Source organism: Wyeomyia smithii, chromosome 3, assembly GCF_029784165.1.
Source record: "Wyeomyia smithii strain HCP4-BCI-WySm-NY-G18 chromosome 3, ASM2978416v1, whole genome shotgun sequence".
Classification (NCBI taxonomy): domain Eukaryota; kingdom Metazoa; phylum Arthropoda; class Insecta; order Diptera; family Culicidae; genus Wyeomyia; species Wyeomyia smithii.
The window spans coordinates 230,137,021-230,156,990 of NC_073696.1; the positions used below are offsets into that span (position 1 = coordinate 230,137,021).

Below are 19,970 nucleotides of genomic sequence, written 5' to 3' on the forward strand. Positions count from 1 at the left end.
TGGAGCACTCGTTATTTTGACAGTTCTATTTTTCAGAATCTCTTTTTACGTTCGACGAAATCTTGGTTAAATGATGTCAGGTTTCCGAGATTCGGTATTTTAGTTTGCCGAGTTCGGAAGTTTGTTGTTTTACGGATTTCTTTCTGTAAACACGTTTAGTTCCCGATTTCTCATGTCGTTTTCGTTTTCGCGGTGTAGCTACACTTTTTCCGAACTATACTTTGCAGCTTCAAATAAAACATTTTCAGTGTCGTTGCATTGGTATGCGTAATAATGGGATAGCTGTCAATTCGTTTTGTTTTGGTCATTATCGCATTCGTCATTTTGTCTCGTTTCCATTTCATATGTCCATCTCGCAAATGTGCTAAAAAAAATTTACCTGACACTTTACCACGTGGAACGAGCACCAAAACAAACCAGTTTTGACACATACGTGTGAATGTGTTGGTAACTTCCTACAGTACACTCTGCTTTTTTCGGGTGTCGTCGGGGACAGAAAAAGGGTAGTCCGAAAAGTTAAATAAAACATTTACGGTGTCAAAAGTGTCGTTTGAGAGTAGCTACACCGCGAAAACGAAAACGACATCAGTAAATTTTTACGGAACAACGGCAAATGAAAATGTTTTCAAGTAGTTCGGCTTTTATTTTACCGAGAAAACGTTATGCAGTGAACTGTGTACAAGTTGTTTTTTTGACACCAAGCATCTAACTCTTTCAGTTTAGCTGCTATTTCACTTTAAAAGCAACAAACTGCGCTTTTATTTAGTGTAGTAAGATTCACAGTTTAGCGGCGTAACGGGTGACAACTTAAAATTTGGAATTTTTCTCTACAGTTGTCAAAAGAGGTGAATGAACTTGGAAAAAACTAATTTATTTCTCATGAAGATACATTCATTGAGAGCCTCCCGACGAGGTTTTCTTATGATGCCGAAACGAGAGCGTTGTACGGCCTTCCAGTCCGCTTTTTGAATGTCTCTCTTGATTCTACCGGTCAACTGAAATCTTCGATTGGACGAAACTAAGGTGGATTCGTTGAGTTGCGTATTGGGGGTACAAATGGAGTCGAGGGGTTGTTCAGGAACGTTTGTGTTTTTTGACGTACTGTGGTGATATTTTGACTAACCAAAACACATATTTTTCATCTGTATGGTGTATGGTGTGTTGTATGGTGGTGTTCTGTGTATGATGTGTTGTTCAAACATTCGTTCTGGCATACCACTTGGCTTGAACCATGATTTGGCAAAAACGAAAAAGTTCCTTTCTGTCCAATACTCTGGCCGGTCTTCCACTACCTTTCTGGCGGGTTCTAGCTGAGGTTTGCAGAACACCATACGCAATAGAAACCGGAAGATTTTCGCTTTCAAAATGGTTTACCTTGAACTTTTTGCCAAAATTGTTGTGCATTTCAAAAAGAAAAGTGCAATGCTCCATGTTTGGACGCCATTTTGAACCGAACAAAGCATAAACAAAATAAAGAATATTGACATAAAGAGAGAAGATAGAGCTTTCATATACATATTCTCACTTCTCTCTGAGCGTTTGTTGTGGAGTAAAAAAGCTCCAAAAAACTCCAGATTTTCAGTTGTCACCCGTTAGTTACCAACAAAACCCATGTTTATTCCTTTTCGACGTTTTTAGGACACTAGCCAGTTAGGAATAGTGTAGCAGTGAACTTGTGTTTGCTCCAAAAAAAGAACCAAACAACAGCTGCTGAAGATGTCCCTATGTCTGCAACGTATGTAAGTCTGGTCACCCTAACGTCATACTATTCCCGCCGAAGAAGCCCGCCTGCGTATGAAACTGTGAACAAAACAAAAAGATGTCAAAATACAACAAAAGGATTGGATAGCAGCAGTGAGAGGTAGCAAGTACCATAGCAGCGGCGAAGCAGAGGAAAATCTATCGCTCGAAGTTTTTGTGCGATCGGCTAGTCAGATTTTAAAAGTAAAATAAACAGCAGCTGCTAAGCTTCCGGAGGATTATTAGTGAAAATTTCGCTTGTTTGACGCAACGTTGCTGTAGTTTTGTTCACTGAGAGCGAAAGTTAAGGGAGCTATCTTTTCATAATTCAATAAGTTGTATAATCAAAATTATCAATATGGGATTGCGTCGATAGTACTGTTTAAAATTATTTATATTTAAAAACGATTTTCGTAATACTGCTCTCTCAATCATACTGTAAAATACTGCCGATTGAAAACAAAATGCTTTGTTACGAGGGCAAATTAAGTTTGTACTGTTTCTCCAGTGCAGTCTTCTGCCTAGTGCTCCTTCTGGTGTTCTTCGATTTGGGAGTGTTTTCGGAACCGATCGAGTTCTGGGGCCGTGCTTCACTGCTGGGCATTTACTATCTAGCATTAAATGTTGTCATCCGATTGAAGTTTGCTTCCAAAGATTATCAGGTGAGTTTACACATTCTGAATAAATTTTGAATTTGCTTATTGCTTGGTGGTGACTCAGTGTAAATACCGCACACTAAAGGGATTGTTTACTAGATAGTTGATGATCACATCGCTTGTGGCTATAGGATAGCATCGAGTATGCACGATAGGAAAAACTCTAAATGCGTCTTTGTTTATATTTTTTTATCCAATTCAATTCAACCAGCACAACCATTTGATCGCGTCATTGAGATGCTCTTAAAGCAGTCAAATGGATGAACGAATAGTAGAAGATGTGATTCTATAATTAGGTTGTTTACTAGCGCAACAAAGCTGCCTCCGCGGATTCCCTGAGCTCGTCCAACTTTCACTCTCATGTTGATGTGTTCTTGTTGCAGGTCGCCGTCCGTGCTACTTTCCTGGGTGCCGTCTTCACCCTCGGTGTCATCATCTTCCAAAGTTGCGATGAAAAATACAAATCGTTTGGTATATACACCGCCCTGATGGCCGGATTTCACTACTCCGAGTACCTGGGAATCGCATTCTGCAACCCAAAAACCCTTTCGCCGGATTCCTTTATTCTGAACCATTCGATACACTATGCGCTTGCTGCGGCCGCAAGCTGGGTGGAGTTCTTCGTGGAGGTGCATTATTTTCCAGGTTTACCATCGTGTTACTGTTGTTATAGAATGAAGTTCGTAACATAATTGATTTCGTTTTCATATTGCAGAAATGAAAACGCATCGAATACTTTGGCTGATAGGGCTGAGTCTATGCTTGACAGGCGAAGTTCTGCGGAAGTTAGCTATGATTACAGCGAGCAAAAATTTCAGTCATATCGTGAGTAGCTTGACTTAGATAGATTATAGGTAACGTGAGAAAATATGAATCGATTGTAGGTTCAATTTGAACGACATCAAGGGCATGAGTTGGTTACTACTGGAGTTTATAGCTTGATGAGGCATCCTTCGTATGTGGGATGGTTTTGGTGGTCCATTGGAACACAGGTAAGTTGAATCATTAGCTCTTGTTTGTTCCTACAGCAAGTGAATTAAGAATGGATTTATTATTTGAAAAATCATATGAAACATCAGTTTCAGTTTTCTAACTATTTTTTTGTTGGATAATCCTTGTCTTGTTGGGGGATTTTCGGTTAGAATTTAAATAGCCACATTTCTTTTTGAAAGTTTTTAAACGTTGTGCGACATTTTCATCTTTCAAGAGGAAAAAGCATTTCATCGCCTCTGCTTTAAAGTTCTTAGTAAAAAGACTTAATTTAATCCTTCTCTGTGCCTAGTCTTCATGGTAAATAATGGAATTATTGATCTTCCCTCCCTCGCAGGTCGTTCTCGACAATCCGGTGTGCTTCGTGATCTACACCATCGCCAGCTGGAAGTTCTTCCACGATCGTATCTTCATGGAGGAGATCACACTGTTGAACTTTTTCGGCGAAGACTACTACAAGTATCAGCAGCGCGTCCCAACGGGACTACCCTTCATCCGGGGTTTCAAGGTAGAGCTGTGATATTTCGACCGGGATCATCCTGAAGACCGTGATGCACACGACGGTACGAGAGACGAAGATGGGAATAACCACAGCCAGAGCGAGAGTGATGAGACTGATGAGTGGGGCAGCAGAAGGAATCGCAAGTTGTGCGCTAGAGACGGTACGAGTGTTACGTTGGTTGTTGGTGATGACGACGGCGACGATGATAATGATGACGAGGACGACGGTGAAATTTATGACGGTGACGATTATGGTCGGGACAGGGATGATCGCGGGAATATGACTGGAAGTTTCTACCACGGCCGCAATAGACCTTATTCAGGGAGTTACGATAATGTGTACGATGAGTCAACCATTGTCTAATGTAGCGAATAGAAACGCAGGGTGCATGTATGTACGTACTATAGAATGCGTCTATCATATGTGTTTGTTCATTTTTATACTCATACAGCTTTTGTTACATCGAGAATTTGTTACACTGTATCTGCTGTACAGCAAAGCACAGTTTATTCCTTACTAAAACAAAGTCATTACTAAGTAGTAAACAATAAACGATAGTCACGACTGTTGTTATTTATCTTTTTAATCTACTTTAAGCGCATTTTAACTTCCAGGTCGCTTGTTCTAAGGAAAGAAAGGGAATATAACTCTAAATTAGCAGAATTTATTCGTGCAATAGTGTTCAAGGCCTTTTTTTTGCGTATTTAGTACAATTGGTCGGCGTGCGACCAGACCGAACCAAGCGCTATTTTTTAAAAAATCGAGTTTTTCTCACCAGTGGATGTTTAAATTGATAATCTATCTTTCTTTAAAAAACGAAATCATTTGAACAGTTTATAATGGTATTATAAAAAAATTTCTCTGCAGCAGCCTGCAGGAAATATACGGGGTGGTTAAACTTTGATCGCCGATTACTCGAAATAATGTTTCTGGCGCTTGGTTCGGTCTAGTTGCACGCCGACCAATTACACCATAGAAAATAGGTTCGTGCAGTTGTTAGAAGAGAAGTCACTACCAAGTAGACGTTCAGGCATTTATAGCGAACCTATACATTAGAGAAATGACAAGACACTCACCGTTAAGGCAACTGTCAACATCAAAACGGATAACGGCAATGCAAAATTATACAGATCGCCCGTTTTGATGTTGACAGCTGCCTTAACGGTGAGTGTCTCGGCGTCTCTCTGGTGTATAGGCTGACTAGGCATTTACGAGCATATGAGACATTGCTTTTGCTCCAATATTTAAAAAACTGTTTAGGGTTTAGCCTTTTTTGAGGTACTTAAGGTGCTCTAAGGGGAACAAAGCTAAGCTGCTGAAACAGGGTCGAAAAAACTTCCATGAAACTCTGAAAATAAATGTTTGTATAGCTATAATTGCGGTTAATAATGATATTCAATAGTTTAATACCGACGACTGTTTCTTATCGTCTCCAGATGTTTCTTCAACTATTTATATAGAGCAAATAGAATTTCTTCAATGTCCTAAATCTCGATTAGTCTCTTCGATCCGAATTTTGGCCGAATCTTTGACGTTGAAGTTGGGCACCCGATCCTTCCGGCCCAGGATTTTGCTGGTCGGTTCCACATAGTTGACATTGCTGATCATATTGGCCACCCGGCGCTCGATGATGCCGAGGAAGAGTTTGGCATTGTTTAGCGTCACCTGGCGTTCGGTGTTCAGCAGGTTCAGGATCGGTGCTTCGTCACAGTGGAGTAATCTGTTTTAAGATTACAATAGTGAATTACCAAACAAATCTTTAAAGTATCGCTCAATTTACTTGTAGATCCTTTCGGCTGTTCGCAGCAATTCATCCAGCTTGACGGCCCATACTTGCTTGATTTCCAAAGCGGCGTCCGCCGCTTCTTTACTATCCTGCTCCTCCTGGCGCAGTGCATCGATGTTGTCGTCCTGCGAGTGCTCCTTGGACTCATTGATGGCAATTTGTTCAGCTAAGACGAAAAAATCAAGCGGTCACAACTATTTTTCCTAACTTCTTCAAATACTTACTAATTTTATCCTGCAACACCTGCACGCTCTCCGTTAGTGTCTCCACCTCGTGGCTAAGCTCGTTCACGTAGTTGAAAAGTGCAAAGTTCTCTTCTTCTTTTTTGATGAACTTCGCCACCAGCCGATCGATGTCGTCCTCTCCGGAGAAGGACATAATGCGCGTCATAATCTGCTCATACTCAGCATACTGCTTCTCCAGATTCTCCAGCATTTTCTGCCTTTTCTGTTCCTCGCGTTCTTCCAGCTCCGCGTTCGACCGACACTGTCCTTTAATCCCCAGAAACTCCTGCAGCTTAGCATCGTGATCGAGTTTACGCTGCAACTCGCGCATCTCTTGCACGTGCGCCATCTTTTCGCTCTGTCCTTTGTCCTTCAAAATCTGCAGCTTTGTGCAAAGTTCCTCTCTTGTGTCATAAGCCGATGAAGCCTGATCGATAAGTTCCATCATGTAGCGTTTGCCTTCGTTCAGTTTATTGACCAACTTGTCCCACATAATGTTAAAGGTGGCTCTCTCTGTCAACATGTGATCAATCGTCTGCCTCAGTTGAGAGTTCTCAGCCATCGCCACTCCTGCCTTTTTGTTAACCACATCCAGCCGATTTTCCAGTTTCTTAACCGAATGTTGAGCCTTCGCAATTGTCTCATTGTATCGCACATCGGTCACCTCGCTTTTCCGGATCTCCGCTATCTCTCGGTGAATTTTCTTAATATGCCCCTCTATCTCTCGAAGTGCTCCCTTTTTCGCCTTCAAAGCTTGATTCATTTGTTTCTGCTTCTCGTAGCTCGTTTCAAGCACCGACTCCAATTCGGTTTCTCGTTTCGAATGGACACCGTTCTCTTCGCAGTCCAGCTGCAGTTGCAGCTGTTGTTTCTCCTTCTCCAGCAGACGCACATTGGCACGATACTTGCGTAAGGACTTGTTTTTCGCGTCCAAGAACGATGCTCGCTCGATTTCTAGCGTGCGTAGAAGCTTCTGCAGCCGCTGAGTTTCCGCCTCGGCCAGTTGCTCCATTTCGTACTGCTCGGCAGCTCCCACCTCCGAGGCCATCTTCGGTTGGCTGGACATTGTTGATTAAATCTAGAAACACATTTCCATTAATTACCAGTATTAACCGACATTACCAACCAGCGCTTCTTACTAAACTACATGTTTGGTAAGACTCGCATGCGCTGGGTAGGCAGATCGGCAACAAATACACGGAAGGAATTTTCTGTTGCGACGAGAAGGAAGGTACAGCCTGTTTGGTCATCACCACCTGCTCAATGCAACCCTGCAATGGAAGCTAAGGTTCAGCAGACGGCTAGTAACAGCTTGATGCCTCAACCACTCCCCATTCGCAACCCCGCGAGTAAGAAGAAGGTTCTGCAAAAAACTCCAAGGAGCTCACTGCCTCAACCATCTTCAGCTCTCAAACCTAGGTCCCAGGAACCACCTTCCAGTGCTGGTCATGTGTCTGTTGCCCATCGCTTACAGCCGGTGTAGGGACAAAGGTAACCCAAACCAGCAGTTCTGCTGATGGCAACCGTCTAACAGGTACTGGATCCTCAAATCCAACCACAGGCGGATTCAACACGCAATGAGCAGCTTTCGCTGCATCCAGGTGAATCATCATCACGCTCAGCGTTCTTAGCAGAAGATTTACTAAAGATTAACCAACCGTTGCTCTGGTCCAGGAACCATGGGTCAACAACACATAGGTTCTTGGCCTCGCGTACACAGCTTTAACTAAGGACTGCAGTTCTGTTGGGCAGAGTAATCAAATACAACCCAATTACAGAATTCATTCAACGGGACGTCCTTACCATAATCCCGAGGTCTGCGCACTCGCGCGGTACTTCAAGGCAGTCAATAAGTCGTTCATTGCGCTCACCCTATGATTTGGACAGCTTGGATACCAACAACAGGGATAAGTACTTTCTTGAATAACTTATTTCCAACGAGGTCAATATATGCAATATAGGAAACAGCCCCACTTTCACTAACGTAATAAGAAACGAGATCCGCGATATCACTCTACAGCGCAAACACTGCCGAGAAAGTCAAAAAATGGCATGTCTCTAACGAACCAGGCCTGTCAGATCACCGAAATATCGTCTTTGACATCGAAGCTAATCCTTCAAAAAACGAAAAATTCAGGAACCCGAAGAAGATTAACTGGTCCTCGTTCAGGGAACACTTATAGCGGATTTCTTTATTCCACCAGCTCACCTCGTTTTGACCCGGAAGCGCACTAACTGCTGTCAAAACCCTTCTTTATTCGCTCGATTTTGACCCAGTTTTGACCTGCCGTGCTGCCCGAAACGCACTGTAAAATTGGTCAGCTTCAACCCACCACCGCACGTGCTAAGTTCGTAAACAATTATCTGGTATCTCTTTCTTACTTGCGTCTTGAATGGCGACGACGTTTTATTATTCCTCGGCAGTTTTGCCCGCACACATTAGAATAAAGAAATTCGCTATTAGTCAACTCCCGGTCTTCCTGCTCAATTGATATACGCAACCCCAACGATCTGGATATTGCTGCACGTTATCTTGAATGCAGGATCACTGATGCCTGCATGGCCAGCTGTCCTCTAAAGGAGAGTTTTGTGTGTCGCGACGTGCCCTGATGGAATGAAACACTCAATAACCTCCGCCATAAGGCCAGTCGCTTGTTCTACAGAGCTAAAAGCACATCCAAACTGGGATGAATAGAGAGTGTCACTCACCAAGTACATAGCTAAGCTTCGCAAGGCTAAAAGAATTCGTAGGATCAAGTTCTGCGAGGGCATCCGAACGATGTTCGAAGCCGCACGACTCCGGAAAGTGATGCCCATAGACCACACCAACAGTCTAGGGCAGTTAAAAAAAGGAGATGGCAGTCTCATCGTCACATCTAGGAAATCACTGCAGGTTCTTATGAACACGCACTTCCCTTGGCCCACATGTATATATGCAGAGCTGCAGGCAGGAGTAGGATCAGATGATTGTTCCTGACACGCGCCGGTCGGTGAAGTCATAGTTGTTCAAAAGGGCTCAACTGCTTACCCTAGCCATGATCTCACTGCTTCAGCATAGATCACCATGGGACCGCATAGGTGACTACTCCATCATAGACAAGGAATATCGGTAGACGGTCCCTTGCTAGTCAAGACCGTCGAAAAATGTATGCATACGCGACCGAGAGTGGCAGCGCTGTCCGAACAACTCAATGCTATAATCGAGTTAACGGCGAATGGGCGGAACATCGCTGGCGACTCCGCCTCCTCCGCCGATCTCCCACTGACGAGATGATACTTGAGCTCGGGAGGGACGCCTAGAACAAGGGGGGCGAGAAGGTTCTAGGGAAGGAGGTGCAAGTGCGGGCACTCACCTCAGAGGTGACTCTCCAGCTTAAAAACCTGGACGAAATCACCGAGGGGTGCGACATTGCACAAGCCCTCAAAGTGAAGTGCGGCGTGGAGGTGGCTACCCAAGTAACAATCCTAATGCGATTTAGTTTTATCTAAATTTTATGGTAGTTTTATTAAAACATTACTGAATATATCGAGTTTTATCACAATATTTTTCAAGAACTTGTGGTTCTTATTCATCAGCAGTTTCCAAGAGTAATTAAGAAACACTTGAAGAGTCCTCTGTAAAACTTCTTCATCAATAATTCTAATGAACCTGAGGAGCGGTTTTTAGACCCACTTAATATCCCGTTTAGAATACCTATGAGAAACTTCCATAAAACTTCATTAGAGTTTTACGATAGTTTTATGGTACTTATCTTTAAGATGAATCTATCTTGAAAATGTGCCCAAAATTTTTTCCTAAACCCATTTTGTCACATGAAAGAGAAAACATTCGTGAATGAAAAGAATCTAGAATAAACAACATTTTTCAGCTCATTGAAACAACTAACTCCTTAAGTCAAGTCAAGTCAACCTATACATCATATTAAATCAAATCGTTCAAGCGTGTATACTTTCGTTGTGCAAAGCAAAGCAAAGCAAAGCCTTGGTGCTACATTCCGATTCGGAACTCGACCTTCTGTTTATTATACACAGACTTCGCAGCCAACTGTTAAGTGTACAGGACATTTGCGGGGCCAGCGCTACGATCCTACTAACACTAACAGTCTCCCCCGAGCCGAGACTCGAACCTACGACAACTGGCTTGTTAGGCCAGCATCGTACCTCGAGACCAGCTGGGAGGGTCCATATTCCACTTCCGTTGTGCATAAGCATCAAAAAATGGTATTCATGCCCCTGCTTCATGCATTATGTTGCATTTCTTCATTTTGCTCATTCATGTTTTAAGGCCCTAGCCTATAACCGATTTTAGAAATTAAAAACATGTAAAAGGAACAAGAAGTTTAAGCAATTAACCATGGGCTTGGATACAGCTTTCATTCCTATGAGTAATTCTTCCGGTGTCACCACCATTTGCTTGTAAATGTTGTTGAAATCCTTCACTACATTATTATTGCTTGTGAGCTTTTGAAGCTTGCGTTTCTTTGGTGGTGGCACTGGATTGTCTTTCTCTTCAATATCAGGCCATATCTCCATCCGTTCGAGCTCATAATCAGCTCGATGCCTGACTGTAAACAAACAGCTGTCAAATGGGAGATCCCAGATAAAATTTGTTTGTCTTGAAAAGTTCAAACAAGTTTTATTCAAGCGCGAGTATTCTTTTCCGAGAATGCAATAAGTAAATGCCGACTTATCGAGATACTAAAAAAATCTTATTAGTCTGGCAAAAGAAGTTTTAATTAGAAGCCGTCTTATGAGGGATTAAAATAAAACCAACGACAAATATGACGAACAGACTGTAATTAACTATGGCATCATGATAGCCATTTGTAATTAAACGGTCATAAAAGACCGTGATTCTCAATGCTACTAATAATTCTGGCAGTTTAGTAGTGAATGTTGATCATGATGAACACAAAGTTTAGTAAAATTTTTCATAGTCCAGCAAACCTGAACTTAACGAATATTCAGATATTTTTCTTATTTTCGAAATAAATTATTTATTTGTCAGTAATATCATAGCGCGTTGAAAATTACAAACTTTTTTGCCACATAGCACGTATAAACTGAACGTGACAATTAAAAATTCTCATATATGAACTTGAAAATACGTGAAGATTTACCTTCCTATTTTATTTAACGACTACGATGTCATTTATTTTGGAGAAGGAGTAGATCGATGGGGTTTGTTTCATAAATTGCTGTATGTTAATTTTAAATAAATTCTGTTCCAAGCGAAATAAGCTAAAAAGAAGGATCGCGAACCTAATTTATAAAACTCTCGAAATTTGTTATAGTTTTTTCATGGTTGTGAGTACCTCCTAAATGCTATTATGAGTAAATATCGAGTGAAATATAGAGTTTTAAGCGAACTTTAGGAACCATTCTCGAGCACCTTCTCCAGCATGGGCCTCTTCGATCTTATGAGGACTTTACGGCTGATTTGTAGCAGTTTGTGAAAATAATAAGATTTATGACCTGTTTTAAAGGACAAGCAATCAAAACTTCTTCAAATGCAACCTAAAACTGATATTGTTACTTGGGTAAGGAGTCAATCCGCCTCCGCAAAGGTCCGGTGAGGACCCAGGTAGCTACCTTCCGATTAGCGTCGGCGGATGCTAACCTGGCCCTGAAAGAAAACAAGTTAAAGGTTGGCTGGTCTGTATACCACCTGACCGTACTACAGCAATGGACTTTTGCTTCCGGTGCTTCGAGGGAGGGAGCAAGGAGCCCGATAGGAGCCAGGTATGCAGACGATGTGGTGGTGCAGGTCATTAAGCGAAGCACTGCGGGAAGTTTCCCAAGTGTATGGTATGTTCCGGGAAAACGAGACACCAACAACTTTATTGAAGGCCCCAGATGTCCGGCCGGTAAGCCGGCTGCGAAACCTCGAGCGTAAGGGTGACGCAACTGAGCTGAACCATTGCTTTGCAGCCACTGAGTCGTTGCCGGACACCTACCGTATCCCTTCCGGAAACGTTAACTGGGTTGCGGTTCAGTCCAGCATGGCGGCCATAAGGACGACGAGCAAGTTCCCGGTCCAGGAGGTTGTTTCAAACTCAGAAGAAGGGTACGTGGTTGCCAAGGTGAACGGAGTGTTCTACTGCAGTTGCTATGGTCCGCCACGTTGGTCTACCGGAAAGTTCCATGGAGCTAACGGGCCTAAAGCCGTTGGTGGTGGCGGGCGACTACAACACTAGCGCTGTTGAGTGGGGAATTCGTTTGGCGAACCAGTGGGGTCAGATCTTGTTGGAGGCTTTGGAAAAGCTCTAGGTTGAGTCTGGCCAATGTTGGGAACAAATGTACCTACAGCGGAAAAGGTGCGGAGTCGATCATCGACGCGACGTTCTTCAGCTCAGGACTGATCCAGAACTGGAGGGTAGACGATGGCTACACTAATAGCGACCATCAGGCGGTTTGCTATAGTGTAGAAAACAACGAGAGGCGGCAAGCGACAGGTGTCACCTCAGCTCGCGATAGCATCATAACTAGTTGGTCAGTAGTTGGCTCGACTGCTGACCAACTAGTTATCATGCTATCGCGAGCGTGCGACGCCACCATGCCTAGGACTCGCCAACCTAGGAATAGGAAGCTACCGGTTTACTGGTGGACTGACGCGATAGCTGACCTTCGCAGTGCGTGCCTTCATGCAAGACGAAGGATGCAGCGTGCAGAGGATAGAGTGCCACGCAGCATTCGGTCCAGCAAGATTGATGCTAAATAGTGCGATAAAGGCGAGCAAGAGGGCCTGTTTCGATAGGCTATGCGCGAGTACCAATACGAACCCTTGGGGAAACGCCTACACGATTGTAATAGCCAAGATCAAAGGCGTGCTGACGCCTGTAGAGCGATCACCAGCGATGCTGGATGATCGTTTGCTCCAGCAAACGAGTCTGACGTCCGACGTACCAGTATATCAGACACAGACCAGAGATGGTCGGCCAACCTGCTGAACATCCAAACCGTGAGCGACGACAGCCGTATCGCGATCGAGGGTGAGGTAAGGGTTACGAATGAGAAAGTTATCGTGATCGCCTGCTCCCTCAAAGTGAGCAAGGTACCGGTACCGGATGGAATCCCTAACCTGGCAATCAGGCTGGCGATAAAAACGGCCTCCGGGCTGTTTCGGGCAGTCATGCAGAGGTACCTGGATGACTGCCTCTTCCCGGAGAGGTACTGCCAAAGTCTGGAGAACCGCATATCTGCCTGCTGGACACTGCGGGCAAGGTGCTTGAGAGGATTTTCCCCAACTGACCGATGGGGTACACGGAGGGTGTAAACAGTCTGGCAAGTAACCAGTTTGGTTTCAGGAAGGGCAGGTTCATGCTGGATGCTTATCCGTCACCATGCCAGACTTGATAGAGCCATGGATTGCACAAAGCAAAACCTAGCGGTTGTCTCGGGAAGTATTATGAGCGGGAGACTGGACTGGAACTCGTGACTTGTCAGCTATCTATCCCGGGTCGGAAAACTAGTCTTTCTTGGTTAAGTATCCGAGGAATTTTGTTTAAGAAAGTTAGGTCTTGTGATAGGCATGAGATGGATGACAAACAATAGGTTTGTATGGCACAAGCTCATCCCCACTATTGTGCCATCTGGCTTACGGTGTCAAAAGCGACGAAATTGTCGAAATTACTAACAAGTAAAAATTTAAAACATGTCATAAGTAATGAAAATGTCAAACATGTCAGAATCGTAAAAAAATGAAAAATTACAAAACTAGTCTAACTATTGTCAACAGATGCTAAAAATGTCAAAAATGACAGAAATGTTAACAATGTCAAACTCTCGAATAAACTTCTTTTTTAATTGCTTTATGTATCGACAAAAAATTATTTCTCAAAACAAACAGAGAAGGATATCTCAAATAGCATTAAGTAATTCTCTCTTCTTTTCTCAGAAAAAGAAAGGTAAAGATCAATGGAAAACCGACTTCACCAAAACCACAATAAGTCTGGGTCGCCATGAACATAATCAGTCGCAATCGAAAATAATTATATTAGTTTAAGATTCCTCTCCAGTTTGGATAGATTTCTAATACAAAAATGCAGCACTTTTCTTTTGTTTTGGTCTTCTGAATAATGCATCAGCAAGAGTTGTTATGACTAATACAAGGACATAAAGTCATAATTTAGTGTGTAGAAACTACTGAACCACTGAACAGTTTAAAATAAACAAACGATTTCTTATGGCCAAGTTACAACCGACCGATTTTCCTGCCTTTAATTAAGTCATTACAAATTATGTGCTTAGAAAGTGACGCACATAAAAGCGTACAACACAAACCGTTTGTATGCATAATCCCACACTCTTGGTGACGTTTTCACCTCTTCCTCCCAAACCCAACCAACTGACAAGAATCAAGCTCATATGTTGCTGCCGCGGTTACCATGATGGCAGACCGGAAACAAAAGATCACAGCATACGTCCGTGATTGCTTCGTCACAGCCGTCGCGTCGTCGTCGGTCTGTGGGTGGCAAGTAGAAAACTACAACAATGGATACACGCTTGAAACCAGCCAGCGGGCAAAGTTTTTCCGCGGTCCGGTTCACAGTGCAGCGGCGGCCATCCAGTACTACTACCAAGCGGGAACCCGCGTCCATGGGACATGGGTGTATGCTTCATTCATCTTTTTCACGGCTATTGGCCTCCCGCCTGATGGGTGTTTCTCTCATACCTGCGTCTCTTGTCGTACGACATCGCGTGAACAATTACGATGCCAAAGACAATCGAATTTAATTACCTTTTCAATACAGAAGCTCTTGATCTTCGCTTTTCACTGTGGCTTCGCAGCCACCGTTTTTGCCCGCAACTATTGTCGATTCGATGCGTGCTGCTGAGATGTTTTTCCCTCCGCACCGATTTCAGGGTAACGATTCTCTCAAGATTTCACTTGCACTTTTTTACTTTTTTATTCCGCAGCTTCTGTCCGTACGATGATGATGATGATCTTTCTCTCTTTCGGTATCTTTCTGTTCGTTCGGGGGGCACGCAGTTCAATGAAATGTAATGAGCCTACTTCGCGAGTCCGCGAGCACCTGCGTTTCGATGATTTGGTAATAGAAAGAGTAGTAGAGTAACGATTGTTTTGCCACTGCCGGCGATGACGAAACGCGGCACCAAGGCTCGGCGATATTTTGTTTGATCAATCAATTCCGCTAGCTATCCGTTGCCATTGGTGATGTGGTTTGATAGTGTTTAGATTCAATTCCTTGTTCCAAATGCTTACAGGTCAGGTATTTACCGGGATAACTTAACACTTCAATTACGTTTCCCGTCGCTTTTATGGAAAAAACTTCTACCAACATCCTGGCCCAACTAACACTTCTATGGGAGTTTATTTTATGTTTGTCTATCGGACCGTCACCTTTGAGGCATTGTTTTATAGCTCCTTTTGGCATGCATGCACAGATTTAGAAAAATTATTCTAGCATGCACAGATTTAGAAAAAAAAAACGAGTTTGAATTCACTAAAGTACGAGTTCTTATGAAAACTTGATTTTCTCCAAATCTGTGCATTCTAGAAAAAAACTTTCACCATCTTTGGATTCAGGAGACGTCACTCTAGAAATATAGAGCTTGAAAATTAAAGAGCTAAGTTGAAACCTACCGTGGGAGACTGGGAAAATGAGGTTTCCTTGAAAATACGTACTTTGGTGAATTTAAACTGGTTTTTCTCAAAATGTTTGTAAGCTAAAATAAATTTTTCATCGCGTATGGATTAAATTTAGAGCCTAAAATTTGAAGAACGGTTTTGTTGTTTGATTTTTTATAAAAATACGTAGCTTTGTGAATTTGTACTGCAATAATTTGGAAACTCCAAAATCCACTCTTACATACCATAGTTATTCCACCTGACATGATTTGATACATGGAGCAATTGATACGTATGAAAATTCCCAGTGTTTGCTCAATTTGTTTGCAAAATTAGAAAAAAACACAGACATGATTGCGTCTCACGAAAACGGGGAGGGGGCCAGAGGGGTGGCACCTTTACCAAAACTTATTCCCCTTAAATAAAATTCCAAGTTTTTCCAAATCGGCCATTCCAGTGCTGAGCACGAGCATTTTCAATAAAAAAAATTTCGTCCCGGGTCTTAACGGGTTAAACACATAAGGGGAATAGGGGCATAATGAGCACACGGGGCGAAATGGGCACCCCTCTTTTAAGCGAAACTACGCATTTTTCAATACAATATGGTATGTGGAACTCTTCCGTAGTTACTACAGGATCTCTTTATGTAGAACAAAAGTGGTTTGTCTGTTTAAAATATGGAAATATATTGAAAAAATCAACTTGGTTCCCGGATGTTGGGAAAATTATTATTATTGCGCACTACAAAATAAGCTTCTACTGTCGTTTAAATGGCTCAATCAAGTATGTCGACACATCAATATGACGTATGGGTCGTACCGCAAATTTCGCATTATTGAAGTTTTGATTTTAAGCTATAATTAGTGTTAAAATCTCATGTTAACTTTAACTAATTCGATAGGGGCGACATGGTCACCTTTAGGTGGGGTGAATTGAGCACACCTTGTCGCAAAAACTTACGTGAAATTCATCCCAGTAGACTTGTGAGTTTGTCTGTTTCTATAGTCAGTGTTTGTTTACAGTGATGGTGCGAACATATATGAGAAAATCTTTGAAACCGAACCAACCAGAAAAAGGGACTGCAGGCAGAATTGGCCACCATAAGGCGCGACGGGACATTCACGAAACAAGCCGCCAAGTATCACGGCATCCCGCGACAAACGTTGGCCCATTAGTTGTACTTCTACACAGTTTCAAGATATGTTCTATAAGAGTGCTCATTATACCCCGTGAGTATTATGCCCCAGTGGGGTGCTCATTGTGCCCCACACATCGACTGATTGCTAGTTTTTGATGCATGAATTTAGTTTGTGTTTTTTACCATTATACGATAAACTTTTCAATTTGTGAATAGTGTACCTTTAATTATAGATAGTTAATTCAAGTTTTGCACTGAAGACAGCTTGATATTTTTGTCGTTTTCCATGCTTAAATCAGCAACCAAGTTAGGGTGCTCATTATGTCCCTATTCCCCCTACCTAGTGGAATTTGAATTAATACCAAATCAATTGTGGATGGATTCCTAACAGAAGAAAAACATGTAGGACCATTTGACAATAAAACTGAATAAAATCCAGCCTAGCAATTGTTGAACAATATTTTTCCATTGGAATTGTTTTGTGCATTATTCCATGATCGATGTTTTGCATTAAAATCACAGATGATAAAAAATTTAGATTTATTTCTCGTAAGTTTTAGTGAATCTCCCTTGAAATGATTTTTCTGCTGACCATTGAAAAGGTAAATACACTGCGGCTATAAATAAAATGCCAATATCTCTTTCGATGTCAATTCCCAAACTTTCAATAACCTTCGTTTCAAGATGGGACATAACACGATGTTTTATTCGACGGTGGATAACTATTGCAACTCCACTTCCGGCAACATCAATTCTGTCAAGCCTGTGAGTCATATAATTGGGGTTTCCTTATAGTTTATTATTAGGCTCCAAAAGCGTTTCAGTCACAACTGCAATATGCACGTTATGGACTGTTAAAAAATTAATCTTCTTCCGCGAGCATTCCAATTTAAAAAATTGACAGCATTATTTAAAGTAATTGCTCGATTGCGATTGCATAACAATATCAGTTGTAAATTTTATACCTTCCCAAAAGAGCGGACATTTTCTGCAGCATGAATTGTTGTAGGTAGTCTATCTTCTCGGGAGTTGGACTACCTAAATCAACACTGGCTGACTTTTTAGCATCAAACACGAACGTTGCTGTTTGGATTTTGAAATTTTATCTGAAAGGACACTAGCACATGAAAAGCCTGGTGGTGCCTGAATAGGATTCAATGTTCATTGTTCAATTTGGAATATTACCTACAGACACACTAGCTACAGGAAATGCTGGTGATGCCTGAACAGTATTGAAAGTTTTTGATTACCCACATGAATATTATTGACAACAGGTTGTTTTGAATGCCTACGCTGTCTAAAGGGAAATAATTTTTGACCTAACAGGACAATAAAAAAAATTGATTTGTGTTTACTCAAACAATTTACACATTTGAAACTACCAGTGGTCTCTTTCACAGGACAGATGTCCATTATGTGAGAAGAGTCACCACAAATCATGCATTTTGTTGTCATATGGCAGTTACGAGTTTCATGATCACAGGCTTGACGATTCCGGCATTGCGTGAGATTATGTATGCCTCCTCGTCTCTCTTAGTTTTCTCACTTTATTCGCACATTGAATGAAACACGTGCTTTTCTGAAAATTTCGAATTACTTGCTTTGGTACAATCAAAATGTACCAAGTAATTCGGTCATTCCGGATCTTTCGGTGGGCGGAGAGTATTTTTTGGACTAAGTCTTTTACTAGATAAACACTTAAACGTTTCTGGTTGCAACCAACGTTAATTTTTCCGATTTTTTTCGAATTCGTGAAAATTTTTTTGAATTAGCGCGGTATCGCGTAAAAAAACCGCGTAATTCAAAAAACCGCGTAAAAAAACCGCGTTAATTAAAAAATCCGCGTAAAAAACCGCGTTAATTCAAAAATCCGCGTAAAAAATCTCGTAAAAAAAACCGCGTAAAAAAACCTGACTGTATTCTAGTACTGAAAATTTTCGCATTTGACTTCCGTTTCATCAAAATTACTGGGTTGAGGAAAAAACAAGTAATTTTGTCAAATAATCTTTAATTTCATCCACAGTCTGATCATTTGAAAGACCCTATAAAACAGCCCTAAACGGTCTGTCGGTTTTGGCATCATAGGTATGACATGACAGCCTAGTTTGTTACTTTTGAGGATGTCCTATTGGCTTGGCTTGCGCTGTTGACACTGTTGTCTGCTGATTGACTGTGGTTGTCAGTGACTCGCACTATTTTGTTTCTCTTTCTTCTTAGGCTGGTGCCAGGTTCAATACGAAGCAAACCGTTGCATATGTGTTTCCATTGTTGATATTATTCCCCACGTATGAAAAAACGTGGTTCGCACCATCTCGCTTTCATTATAGCATCGGCCTTACTTTCGTGAAACATAATCACCTGATATCCCGCTCGGATTCATGCCGAAGGATGTCGGGGATTATAGGCTGTCATTAGCGACAGCTTGGAAGAACCAGCAGACATAAGGAGATGAAAATTAACAGCCCGTTTGATATTGCATCTGTGTGCTGTCGCCAATGGCTGTCAGGTTTTATATCGAAAGTACGAGAATCAGGGAGAGCTGTGCAATACAATAAGAGCCGAATTAGTTGAAAACTTGCTGTCATGGATTTTCAGAAGCGTGGTTTAGGGCCAAACAAATTACTGATTTTGTTTTGAGCAACCGCTCTTCAGTCACATCGTACATTAGCAGATCGTGCATTTTCTTCCACCGTGAACATCCACCGACATCTTCCTAGTTCTCTGCTGAATATAGGTTGGCGGCTCTCTCGTCAGACATTCTGGCTAAATGCTAAATGTTTCTTTGCACTGAGTCGAATGCCTCTTTAAAATCCACAAACAGATGGTAATCCTGCGAGTTATACTCCCGGAACATATCGACCCAAACAGCACTTGCAACATGTTTTCAAATGAGACTGCTTAATATTTGTTGTTTTAAAACTTTTTTAACGGTGCGAGAAACTTTTCCGGTTACTCTAAAGAAATTTAAAAGTCTTGAGCAACATTTTGTTATTTACGTGTATCTTTCTCGTAACTGAACACTAGAAATTGCTCAACAGTTTTCTGCAATCCATTTTCAACTGCATATTTCACAATGCTTTTAAATGACGATAACGTCACATGATGTTGCATATTATTGTTTGACAAATGTTTTCTTCTTACGAAAGCAAACTAGTGATGAAAATGTATAGCATCATCTTGTTAAAGCATATATTTGTTAAAATTGCCACACAGTAAACAGCCAACTTCAATATAAATGAATGATAAATTATTGTTGGAAATATGGTTTTGTTATTTCATATTTCGCACCATTTACACTGCATATCCACTGATCAAGGTTTTCTGAACTACCGTTTCCCAAAA

The 19,970-nt window shown here is 41.8% G+C and overlaps 2 protein-coding genes across 4 annotated transcripts; one reads left to right on the top strand and one right to left on the bottom strand.

The window, feature by feature from the left end:
• Nucleotides 1-1,835: 1,835 nt before the first annotated feature.
• LOC129731812 (protein-S-isoprenylcysteine O-methyltransferase) lies at nt 1,836-4,457 on the top strand. The gene is made up of 5 exons (XM_055692135.1): nt 1,836-2,402; nt 2,780-3,041; nt 3,112-3,221; nt 3,281-3,388; nt 3,724-4,457. The coding sequence occupies exons 1-5, from the start codon at nt 2,205-2,207 to the stop codon at nt 3,904-3,906; spliced, it is 861 nt and encodes a 286-aa protein (XP_055548110.1). The 5' UTR covers nt 1,836-2,204; the 3' UTR covers nt 3,907-4,457.
• A 637-nt stretch (nt 4,458-5,094) lies between these two features.
• On the bottom strand, nt 5,095-14,971 carry LOC129731811 (coiled-coil domain-containing protein 63). 3 transcript variants are annotated; one of them, XR_008729091.1, is made up of 5 exons: nt 14,639-14,971; nt 5,899-6,976; nt 5,669-5,840; nt 5,303-5,608; nt 5,095-5,236 (listed from the first exon to the last, which is right to left on the bottom strand). XR_008729091.1 is itself a non-coding variant. In XM_055692134.1 (4 exons), the coding sequence occupies exons 2-4, from the start codon at nt 6,962-6,964 to the stop codon at nt 5,365-5,367; spliced, it is 1,482 nt and encodes a 493-aa protein (XP_055548109.1). In that variant the 5' UTR covers nt 6,965-6,976; nt 14,639-14,971; the 3' UTR covers nt 5,095-5,364. The 3 variants fall into 3 exon arrangements, 1 of the variants encoding a protein (XP_055548109.1); XR_008729090.1 differs by having other exon boundaries at nt 5,299-5,608; XM_055692134.1 differs by having other exon boundaries at nt 5,095-5,608.
• Nucleotides 14,972-19,970: the final 4,999 nt, after the last annotated feature.